Source organism: Triturus cristatus, chromosome 9, assembly GCF_964204655.1.
Source record: "Triturus cristatus chromosome 9, aTriCri1.1, whole genome shotgun sequence".
Lineage (NCBI taxonomy): Eukaryota > Metazoa > Chordata > Amphibia > Caudata > Salamandridae > Triturus > Triturus cristatus.
This window is the reverse complement of record NC_140592.1, coordinates 523,005,949-523,018,216: the sequence shown is the minus strand read 5'-3', so window position 1 is coordinate 523,018,216 and position 12,268 is coordinate 523,005,949. Positions and strand designations below refer to the sequence as shown.

General features: G+C 48.4%; 1 protein-coding gene across 5 annotated transcripts in view; it reads right to left on the bottom strand.

Moving 5' to 3' along the window:
• SLC25A45 (solute carrier family 25 member 45) overlaps positions 1 to 12,268 on the bottom strand; it is a 227,318-nt gene that overhangs the window by 61,469 nt on the left and 153,581 nt on the right. For 4 of the 5 annotated variants that reach the window (XM_085625507.1, XM_085625509.1, XM_085625510.1 and 1 more), the window contains exon 6: positions 3,203 to 3,473. In XM_085625507.1, coding sequence (XP_085481633.1) covers positions 3,203 to 3,473 — 271 coding nt within the window. Of the gene's footprint in view, positions 1 to 3,040; positions 3,117 to 3,202; positions 3,474 to 12,268 lie in introns of all 5 variants that reach the window. The other variant, XR_014968647.1, reaches the window with a different exon arrangement.

The window sequence follows — 12,268 nt, the reverse complement described above, 5'->3', positions numbered from 1 at the left end:
TAGCAATAATTGAATGCGGGTACACCCCCGCACGAAGAAGCACCCGCCTGCGAGTGCACCTGACTGGTGTTTCGAAGCAGCAATATATATATATATATATATATATATTCACTGAAAAAACCATAGGTTTCACACATGTTATAGTTAGCTGGACATTTTACTGATAAAAAACCAATGAAATTCCCCCGTTATAGTTACTGTAGGCAACTATAACTCACGCGACCGCAATCCTCTGCTGATGCTAATACTGTATTTAGACACTTATTTGCCCATGTCTTCTTCCATTAAATTTTAGCTATACATATATTACAAATATTTTTTTTTCATAAAGACACATATGTCATCAGCAGAGGATTACGGTCGCGTGAGTTATAGTTGCCTACAGTAACTATAACGGGGGAATTTCATTGGTTTTTTATCAGTAAAATGTCCAGCTAACTATAACATGTGTGAAACCTATGGTTTTTTCAGTGAATTAGCAAGGTTTTTTAAATGCTAATTCCTAACTATAACGTGTGTGAAACCTATGGTTTTTTCAGTGAATTTGTACGGTTTTTTAAATGCTAATTTATTTATGTATTATTTTTTGTATATTTATTTTACAATAAACTACGTATTAAAAATTATTATTATTTTTTTTTTTGGTTTTCACCCTGCAATTTTTTTTTTTTTTTTGTAAAAAAAAATATTTTTTTTTTGTGTGTTTTTCAGGGTGCGCGCACCCCCGCGATTTTTAAAAAAAAAAAAATTTTTTTTTTGCCTTCGGGGTCCTTCAGGGACCCCCTGACAAAGGCTAGGGGGTCAGGAACTCTCTACCCTGCCCCCTTTTCACGTTCGCCACCTTCCTTTTTCACTCTCGCACTGAAAACAAACAAAATGGCGGCCGACACTTCCTGATTTCGACCGATTCGAACGTTGACTAACATGTAACCACCAATCAGAATTACGCTCGCGCACGTTAGGGTGCTCGCACGGTGCTCGCACGGTGCGCGCACCCTGCGCGCATATATATATATATATGCTTTTAAATGCTATTTTCTCCGGAAATACTGAACAGATTTACACCAGACCTGCAAAAGGCACTTCCTTGACCTTATGACTACCTCTCTGCCAAATTTTGAGTAATTCTGTTCAGCCGTTCGGGCTGTAGCTCGTTCTAAAGGTCCTATGGAAAAATGCATGGGAAAAACGCGTTTTGGGACCCCCCTTTTATCTCAGCCCCCGCTTGACGGATCCCCCCGAGACTTTCAGGGTAGGAGCGGAGCGTAGCGCCCCACCTATTTTGAGAAATTCGCGAGGATTCGTCGACCGGCGCCAAAGTTATTCAAAATAGAATGTTGAGGTTTTCCTATGGAAACGTGGTCCTAACTATAACTACCTACCGGCGACCGCCAGTAGGTAATATATATATATATATATATATATATATATATATATATATATATATATATATATATATATATATATATATATATACACTCATTGGATGTAGGGGGAATTGAATTTGGAAATGTTGAAATGCAATACAGTTAATAAGTTAGCTGCAGGGTGGGCATGCTTGGGGGGATCGTAGGGGTGAACTGAGATAGGGGCTAGTTCTCTGAATGCATACCGAGGTTTTAGTTCTGTAAGGCATTTGGCCCGTAAATGTTGTGATGTGCATCAGTTTTAATAACGCCGCCTTTTTCACACCCAAAAAAGGTCAGTGTTTGCCTGCACCCCTCCCTCCCAAGTTGTTGCAGTAGCTCCTCCAGGTTGGAGGAATCAGTATGGCGTGACGTGCATGCTCCTCTGGGGAATCCTGTTGCCACTCCATGTTCCCTTGGTAGGATGCCCCCCAGGGCTGAGCCTCTGTCCATGGCTTCCTCAACACCCACCAGTATCTCTGCCCAGTTAGTTGTTGTCTTTGGGGGGTGATTGTTGTTCTACTGCTGCTCCCCTCTTCATGGGGGGTCTTTTTGTGCAGTGTCTGCGGTGGTGACCATGTTCGCGGTCAGCAATGACTGTTGCCCAGGTGGCTTCTCCTTTTTGGCCTAGTAGGGGGGGACAAGCCTTCTCCTCTGCAATGGTAACTTCAAACCACTCCGACAAATGCCATGAGCAGCTTTCTTGGGCTGGCATCTGCCTGTGTGTTTCTGGCACCCTTCGGGGCATGTTTTTTTTCGATGGAGTTTTATATAGCGCGAACTAGACCAGAAGGTATCAGAGCACTTTACATGAGCACCATTTATGTTACAAACGGACACATTCATTAGGTCGCGCCTGACCCAGCACATGCGCTGGTCTGGCGAGACTTATTGAGAGGGCTCCAAAAAGTGCTACCAGGCCAGCCTAGAGCTACAGTGCATGTGCGCGGGCGCGCGCGCCACGCTTTACCGCGATTACTTTCACTTTCGCGGCCGCTTTCATGTTTGATCGTGATCACGATCACTTTCGCGGCCACACGGCCGCTTTGCATAGCCAATAGGTCTCGCTTTTGGGACCTTATAAGTATTTAGTTATGCAACTGCTGCATGGCTAAACACTTATAAGGTCCCAAAGGCGAGACCTATTGTCTATGCCAATGCTTGTTTTTGTTAGGCATGGGGAGATAAAGTGATTTGCCCAGAATCACAGAATGTTGAGCGTCCCTGTTGAGACTCGAACCCGGTTCCCCAGCTTTGAGGTCGCCCACCCTAGCTGTTAGGGCACATTCTCTCTCTCACGTTGGATGCAGTCCCTTAAATGGTCCGGCTTCGCCTTCCTGGCCCACTCTTTATTTTTTGGTTAAAAATTGAAAATCGATTTGTACAACTTGCACAAGTAGGGGCCTCCTATTATCGCATTCCACTCTGGACATTTCATCTGCCTAAATGCCCTTCTCCCTGAAAAACATTGAAAAGGCTAGACACGTTTTCCCATTTTGATGCTTCTCTTTTGTTAATTTCACTGTGACGGTATATCACACAACATTAAACAGTTAAATGTCATAACTGAAGAGAGACACGACTTCAGGTTGACTTTTCTTCATATCCTTCAAGCAAGACTGTTTTTAACTCACTAATGGTGATCCAGATGTCGGCGACATAAGAATCCTGGAACGAGGTTATGCTATCATGTTATAAATAGGCATATACCTGCAAAATAAGAAAATGGTTTAAAGTATCACGAAAGTATGTCAGGAAAGCGACTATGCCGACCCAAAAGTAGTTTTTATTCTTACCAGGTTCCTGCCCTTCCTTTGTCATCCGTTTGCACAGGACATGATACGTCATGAAGTAAAGTCCAGTGGTTGGGACGTCACGAAGCAGCAGAGCCACCGAACCTCTGAATAATCCCGAAGGCCCTTCATTGCGGAGGATGGAGAATGCGCAGTCCACAGGACCTTTGTACAGAGGTTGACTCACGCGTGTTTCAGGATGACGCTGCTGGTACGGTTCAGTTTGATTTTGAAGACGGACTTTGATCAAATCTACAGGAGCAGTGAAATACACCTGATTTGTGGACAGATTAAACAAAATGAGACTGTTATTGTTTGCAGCACACCCCTTCTTGTTCTCCCAAACATGAGTTTAACACTAACAGCAATATTCCAGCTCAAAAGAAATGATCCGAATCAAAGAGGTGTCCTGAGGGGCGGCTCCTCCATTAGGGCGGAGGAGCGCCGCTCCACTGCTTTCCCGTAGTGCGAGAAGCAGAAAATGAAATGGTATTTTAAATACCATTTTATTTTCTGCTTCTCGCGCCGCGAGAAAGCAGAAGGCAGGGGTATGCCTGATTTGAGGCAGGCAGGAGGATATGCCTGGTTGGGGGTGGGCGGGTCGGGGAGGAGTGGCTTGCCCCACTCTGAGTACCCTGACTGTTTGGTCGGCCCTGGGGCCGACCAAAGCAGTCATGCACACTCTACGTTTTCTCTACATAGAGAAAATGGCCTTCCTACAGGTGCCTGGTTGGGCGCTGTCCGGAACTCCGCATCAATCACACTGCTGCCATAAAACGAATTTCGTTGCGCGCTCTGCATCGCATTTTGCGATGCAGCACGCGCAACAAAATTAGTTTTATTTATTTCATTGTTTACTTACCTCCGTTCATCCATATTCAGGTGTTTACTACCCCCCGCCCTGCCCCTCCCCTGCCCCGCCCCACGGAACTCCCTCCACGGACCGCTACTGGTCTGAAGATAGCTGGGTTGAGAGGTTTAAAGTGCACATGTGTGACTGCCTGGTGGAAGACGGCCGGCCAAAAAGACATGCACACTTTAAACAGTGCAGAGGCAGCCCCCTGCAACCACTCTGCAGGCCCTGCCCCGTCCAGAAACTCAGTTCAGGACTGCACAATGAAACGTAAAATGGTAATAAAATACCATTTTATTTTACATCTCCGGGGCTTGGGGGGCATTTAAGTGGGGCAACACTCCTCCGCTCCAATGGAGGAGCCGCCCCTGGAAGAAAAATTATGAATCAAGGAACAAACTAACCACAAGCTATTTAGACACATGGTGTTGTTACACATCCAAACGAACCCTGGGGAAGCTATTGAAAAGCTCTTTGTAGTATTTTGTTGAAATGTAATCTTTACAAACTGTGAGTTTGTGTATTCTCACTTGTTAATCGAGTTGTAATGTAGATACACAATAAGAAGACAGATGGTCATAATCTAAAATGCAGTATTGAATGTTGAGGGGAGCCCTTAGCTTTGACACAGAGAAGAAGTTTGGAGCTCACTAGATGTGCCCAATGTGTAGGGTGTAGCTGGTAATAAACCTGTGGATCATCTCTGAATACTTTGCTTCATAGGTTCCTACTGAACAAAACTTTATATATGTTGCAGTAAGAAAAAGATGACACATACCAGTACATACATACTCCTGTTAGCTGTACATGACCAACATTTTACAATAAACCTTGAAATAAGCTTGAAGGTAAAGTTTTACACTTTTAGGGAAAAGCTGTAGAGTAGCAGTTAGGCGGCAGAAAGAGGTGCTGTGTTCCATAACGGAGAGTCATGAAAAAAAAACTATCCCAATCACTTCAGCCCACAAATGTAGTCCAGGGAACTTAACACAAAACAAAATGCAGCCTTCGATGTACTTGAACGACTGGATATTTTTCCTTCAATATATTTTGAATTATTGGTACCACTTCCACAGGAGTGCAAGCCAGAGCCTGGATGGAGTAAACCAAAGGCAACTTTCATGTTTATAATAATCATCACTAGTACAATCCGGTGTAGAAGGCCATAATAAAACTTTTGCGTCACACGTCAAATTATAGCATTGGACCGTTAATATATTACGTTTATTTATCGACACAAACCAAGGGGGATTCGAGAATTTAGTAGACTCCACTTCCTTAATTAAAAATGTGTTTGCCACGTCGAGGCACACATAGCAATTACCCCCAGGTCCCTCCTCTCCTCATCCCCTTCATACTAACAAGTGAGATAATCTATCTCACCAACAGAAAAAAGAAAGAAGGAATGCTGGTACCCTGGGGGCTCCTAGTGCTTTCCTGCTGCTGGGCAGCGGGTACGTGGCTGTTCTCTAGGGTGACCAACCGTCCGTAAATTTCACGGACAGTCCGTAATTTCGGCCGTCTGTCCGTTGTCCGTGAAGGATTCTTTAACGGACGCCATTTGTCCGTAATTTGACCGATCGCACCACCCTAAAGCCGGCACAGCTTCCACCCACCTCCCTTCCTGACTCCGATGCAGTACCGAAGCTCAGATCCCCAGCAGCATTGGAGAGGCACAGCGGGATGGCCACCCTCACACCTTCCGCCCTTCATGAGCTGTTAAGAGGTGCTTGAAGGTGACTGAGAGGGAGGGGCTGCAGCTTCAGGCGCAGGGGCATCTATTCAGATGCAAACAGCCCTGAATGCATCATGTCTCTGCAATTTAGAGGGGCCTCACACATTCCCTTCCTGCCCAGGGCCCCAAACATCCTAGAACCGGCCCTGATTACCCCCAGGCAGCACGTGGTTCTCTTCACAGAGCTTAATTACTGTCACTAAATTGTAAGCAAACCTCGGTTCTTCAAACATGCAGTCTATAATGTAATAAGATAAAGAAATGGCACAATCGCACCCACACTGATTAACAAAGTCTGGAGGACAATCAGTTAAATCAGTTCTCTTGGAGTATCGCCTTTTAGTACTGTACATCACAGTGGGGGATGGCAAAACTAACATTTTGGAAAGAGAGCCTGTCTTCTCGTTGTCTTGTCCAGGAGGGGGTGAGGAGCCCTACCCCACCCTGGAGGGGCCAAGATCATACTTTAATACTGCATGCCCACCCCTGTGCCCACCCTGGTGGATCCTGTTCCCCCTCCTGTGATGGCTCTTGGCCCCCCCAGTGATGGCTTCTGTCCCCCCATGTAGTGGCTCCTGTCCCCCCTCCGCATGTGATGGCTCCTGTCCCCCCCTGTGGTGGCTCCTGTCTCCCCCTCCGCCTGTGATGGCTCCTGTCCCCCCTGTGGTGGATCCTGTCCACCCCGTCTGTGATGGCTCCTGTCCCCCCCTGTGGTGGATCCTGTCTCCGCCCTGGGTGGCTTCTGTCCCAGTCCTGGAATGGCTCCTGCAGCGAGGGTGAAGTTCTTGATGGGCCTCTTCTCAAAAAGGCTCAGCTCAAAATTAATATGAAAAGGTGAGCGAGTAAGTAAGTGAAGGGATGGGTGGGTGGCTGGATGAATTAGTGAAAGGGTGAATGGATGAATGAAACATTGAATAGATGGATAATGAGAGAGGATGGATGGATTGATGAGTGAGTGGAAGGATGGATGAGAGAAAAGGTAAATAGCTGGATTTATGGGTGGAAGGGTAGCTGGATGGGTAAAAGGGTGGATTGATGAGTGAAAGGATGGATGAGTGAAAAGGTGGATGATGAGTGAGTGAGTGGGTGGATGGATGAGTGAAATGATGGATGGATTGAAAAGTGCAAGGGTGAATGGATGGACGGATGAGTGAAAGGGTGGATGTAGGGATGGATGAGTGAGTGAAAGGGAGGGTAGATGGACAAAAGGATGAATAGATGAGTGAAGGAGTGAAAGGATAAATGGATGAGAGAAAGGATGGATGAGCGATAGGGTCAATGGATGGATTCATGAGTGGATGAGTAGATGGATGGGTGGGTGGATGGAAGGAAGGATGGCTAAGTGAAAGGGTCGATGGAGAAAGAAAAGGAGGATGGATGGATGACTGAAAGGGTGGATGGGTGGAAGGAGGAGTGACTGGGTGGATGGATGGGTAACTGAATGATGGCTGGATGGGTGAAAGGGTAAATGGCTGGATGGATGAGTGAATGTATGGATGGTAGAAGAGTGGATGGATGAGTGTACAGATGGATAGGATGAAGGGGTGGATGGATGGATGGATGGATAGATGAGTGAAAGGATGGATGAAGGGATGGATGAGTGAAATGATAGATGGAAGGATACATGATGGATAGGTTTGCAAATGGTTGGAATATGTTTGGATATGGCTGGGCTTACTTATATACTATTGCGCGACCTCCTCTGATGTGTCTGTAAAACGTACCTATTGTCCTGAAGCTTTGTCCTGAATTTTGACCTCCTGTCCTGAATTTGTGTCCTGAATTTTGACCCTTTGTCCTGAATTTTTACACTCACCGTCCTGAATTTGCACCAATGCCAGTTGGTCACCCTACTGTTCTCGTTTGACTCCCTCTCTGCCGGGCTTGGGGGGTGTCATGTTGACTCCTCGGCCTTCTTGTACCTTGTTTTCTGGGGTGACTCGGTCTTTTCCTGATGGGACTGGTGGTTTGTTGCTTACTCGTGGCTATGGCTGAGGAGTCTGCGCTGTGCCTCCTGGGTTGCCGGGCACGTCGGGGGCAAAGCGGGCCCAACTCAGATTCGGCAGTAGCCCTCTGGGTCTGGGGCACTTCCTTCCGATGGCATTGCCTGACTTCCGGATTGTTGGTGCAGGAAGTCAGGCATTACGGTGCCGTGCGGCTGGTGGCTGTGAAACTGGTTGAAGCCGGCTGGCGCGTAAGTACTGCACAGCGGTTTCCTCTTATTATTCAATTAGTTTCTTATGCTTGGCGGTTTTCTTGACCTTGAGGTTTGACTCTGCCTGCAGTGTGTGACTTCTGTGTTTGGGCTGTGCCGTTCCAAGTGGGACTCCTCTGTGCTACCATCTGCTGGGTATTTCCCGTTTACCTGCTGGTCGTTGCGGAGGTTCTCCTGTGTTGGCTGTCAACTTTTTTAGGGGTTCTTTCTGGTGTCTTGCTGGAAAGGGTGTGGTGTGCTTCTGATCTTTCCTGATTCGCGGCCCTGTGAACATGGGTAAACATTCAAGGAAGAGCCGGCATGTGGAGATTTCCTCCTCTTCTTCCTCCGTGTCTTCTTCTTCGCCCTCTCCTGTGCATTCCAGATGGCGTAAGGAGGATGGTAATGCCAAAACTAAACATTTCATTAAGGAGACCTTGCTAGAGATGGGTGGCTCTCCTCAGTCCAAGAGCTCTGGTCGAGCTCCGCCTTCTCATTCTTCTGAATCAGAGGAAGAGTGGATGGGGGCGATGAACTTAAGGGCAAGTACATTGACAGGGATATGTTGCCGGACTTGTTGAAGCATGTAAAGTCTAATATGGGGTTTCCTTGCGATGATGCCCCCAGCACTTCTGGGGGTTCCTTGCTTTGCCAGTTTCAAAGCTATGCTGCAGTTGATGTTCCGGTCCTTCCCTTTATCCATGAGGTTCTCAAACGGGAGTGGAAGGACCCTGATCACATTATGCTTCCCAGGTTCATGGCCAAGCTCTTTCCTCTTCAGGATATGGCCAAGGACGTGCCTGACTCTATTCCTATTGATTCTTTTTGTGGCCAGTCTGGTGGGTCATACTTTGTTGGCTGAGGAGGCAGTGGTCAGGGATCCTGTGGATAAGAAGGGGGATGCTTCCCTTCACAAAGTTTATTCTGGTTCCCATCTGGCTCTCAGTGCGGGCATTCATGGGACTTGTGCTGCTGAGTCACTTACCTTGGATATCAAGTCTCTTTATGGGTCTATGGATGATTCTACTGACTGTTTGGGACTTCTGGAACATATTGAGAGGCAGGTGGAGTTCCTGTCTGATGTTTCCTACGACGTGGTGAGAGCGTCGTCCCTTTCTGGGGGGGCTTGTGTGGTGGCTCACTGCAATTTGGTTGTGAAGGACTGGAAAACGGATTCGACCCAGAAGTTCTCTGCCCTTCGTTTGCACTTTCAGGGTACCATGAGGTTTGGGGAGGAGTTGGAGGGCAAACTGCGTCGTCTTTTTAAGGACAAGAAGCAATTCTCTTTGTTCAAACAATCTTACTCTGTGGCAGTTTCTTCTAAACCCAAGTCCTTCTTCAATCCCCCCTCTCGAAGGCAGTTTTCACATGGTCATGGGAGGTTTTCTTATGGTAAAGGTCGGGACACGGAGGCTAAGTCTCCTTCTGCGAAGCCTCATTCCTGACTATCTGGTGCCCGACACCGGGTTCTTGGTCAGAGGTCGGCTTCGGTTCTTTCTCCCAACTTGGATGCAATCCTGTTCCGATATGTGGGTCCTGGACATTTTGAGACTGTGGTATCTCATCGACTTATCGGAGCCTCCTCAGGACACCTGGGGTCCGTCCAACCCCCTGGCCATCTTGTCTGACCAAGAGATCGGAGCAGTGTCTGGGGATCCAAGCTCTTTTGGACAAGTGGGCGGTGCAAGAGGTTCCTCCTCTGGAGAGCGGGAAGGGATTTTACTCTATAATATTACTGGTGCCCAAGGTGACGGGGGTTCTGTCTTGCCCTGGATTTGAAGGCCCTGAACAAATTTGTGTTACATCTGCCGTTCAAGATGGAGACTCTCCAACGGGTTATTCCCCTGCTTCTCCCGGGTCATTTCATGTGCACCCTGGATCTTCAGGACGCTTATCATCATGTCCCTGTTCACCCCCAGTCTCGTCAGTTCCTGAGGTATTGTCTTCAGGGGCGGCATTATCAGTTTCAGGTTCTGCCCTCGGCATGATGTCAGCCCCCAGGCTCTTCACCAAGGTGGTGGTGCCTTTGGTGGTGTCCTTCCATCTCCAGGGTGTCCTCAGTTACCATTACTTGGACAATTGGCTGCTCCATGCTCCTTCCAGGGCGCTGGTTTGCGGGATCAGGAGTTGGTGTATTCTGCATTGAGGGCCCATGGGTTTCTGCTGAATCTCCCCAGGTGTCGGCGGGAGCATTCCCAGGACTTGACGTTCATAGGGGCTCATTTCCACATCGATCTGAATCAGGTTTTCCTTCCTGTGTCTCGGGCGGTGACCTTGGGTTCCCTTGCTTGTTGTTTTCTGGAGGGTTGTGCCTTCCCGGTCCATCTCTGGTTGCGGCTTCTGGGTCTTAAGCGGCGAAAGTGTTCATGGTGCCTTGGGCGCGGTTTCATCTGCCTCCTCTTTCATCATTCCTGTTATCTTGGTGGGATCCTTTGTAGCACAATTTGTCCCTCTTGGTTCCGGTGTTCCTGTCAATCCTCCCTGCTCTTCACTGGTGGACGGTGTCGGACAATCTCGTCAGGGGTCTGCTTCTGTAGCCCTCCCTTCCGGTTGTTCTCACAACGGATGCCAGTGCTGTGGGAAGGGGGGGCGTTGGGGCCGGATTCCCTTCAGGGTCATTGGTCCCTTCTGGAGGGTCAGAGGTCTTCAAATTGGCGCAAGTGGGGTTCCGGGATCGGTTGTTGAATCTCAATGTGCGGAATCTCAATGTGCTGGTTCGTTCGGCCAACTCGGTGACGGTTGCCTACCTGAATTACCAGGGGAGTATCAGATCCAAGTCCCTGAATGCGGCGGTGCCCGTTGGTTTGCTGGGCGGAGGGGCACCTCTTGTCTCTGACAGCTGTTCATATTCTGGGTGTGGACAATGGGGTGGCGGATGTCCTCAGTTGGTATTTCCCTACCTCCCAGGAGTTGGCATTGACTACTGTTGCCTTTCGTCTGGTGTGCGTGAGGTTTCGTCTTCCTTATCTCGACCTCTTTGCTTCCCAGCTCAATGCTCAGCTTTCCCACTTCTGCTCTCGGGTCCCTCAGGCGGGGTCTTGGAGGGGTGGTGCTCTGTCCGTTCCTTGGCTGTCTCAGCTGCTGTATGCCTTTCCTCCCCTTGTGCTGATCTCTCGATTTCTGTCTCGTCTGGTGGTGGAGGATCAGGAGCTGGTGGTTGTGGTGCCTTTCTGGCCCCACCGATCCTGGTATCCCACTCTGAGGTTGTTGGCTGTTCAGGGTCCTTGGTTCTTCCCGTTCCATCCGTCATCTCCTATGTTGTCCTTCATGCAGCTTCGTCTGTCGGTCTGGAGGTTGAGAGGCAAGGGTGGAGTAATCGAGGTATCCCTGAGCATTTAGCTTTGGCCATTCAGCAGTCCAGGAAGCCTTCTACTCTCAAGTCCTACGGTCATCATTGGGTTAATTTCCAGCGTTGGTGTCTGGGTCTAACGTTGTCTCCTCTGGTTTGTACCTTGCCTGATGTCCTTCAGTTTCCCTGGGAGGGGTTTGAGAAGGGGTTGTCTGTCCCCACTTTGTGGGCTCAGTGGACTGCTATCCGGGCTTTCCGTTTCCCCTTGGGAGACTTTGTCTGATGTGGACAACTTGGTTTCCAGGTTGCAGTGCAGTTTTTCCTTATCCCGTGCTCTGGTGCAGCCTTCTTTTACTCTTTGGGACCATCCTTTCGTGTTGAGAGCCTTGATGGTTGCTCCTTTTGAGCCTTTGGAAGATGTTGATCTGAATTTTATTACTTTCAAGGTGTTTTTTTTGTTGGCCATTACTTCGGCCAGGCGCCTTGGGTAGTTGGGTGCTTTGATGGCTCGGGAGCCTTTTCTGTCCTTTTCTGACAATGGGGTGGTCCTGAGTTTGGATTCTTTCTTTGTTCCCAAAGTTCTTTCTCAGTTTCATTGCTCCCAAGAACTGATCCTACCTGCTTTGGGTGTGGGGCAGGTGGAGGGTGGTGATGTTCCTTGGGCTTTGTTGGATGTTTGCCGGGCGTTGCGGATCTATGTGGACTGTACTTGTCCTTTTCGGAAGTCTGACTCCCTGTTTGTTTCTTTTGGAGTTTCCTCTCGGGGTGCAGGGCTTCTTCTTCCTCCATTGGTCATGGCTGAAACAGGTTATCGTGTTGGCCTACTCCATTTCGGGGTCCCCTCCTCCGGCTGGGGTTCAAGGGTGTTCTATTCGTGGGGTGACAGCTTCTTGGGCTGAGGTCCAGGGGATATCCATGTCTGAGATCTATAGGGCGGCCACTTGGGCTTCTGCTAATACCTTTGTGAGGCATAATCGCATTCAGAATGTTCTGGGGGA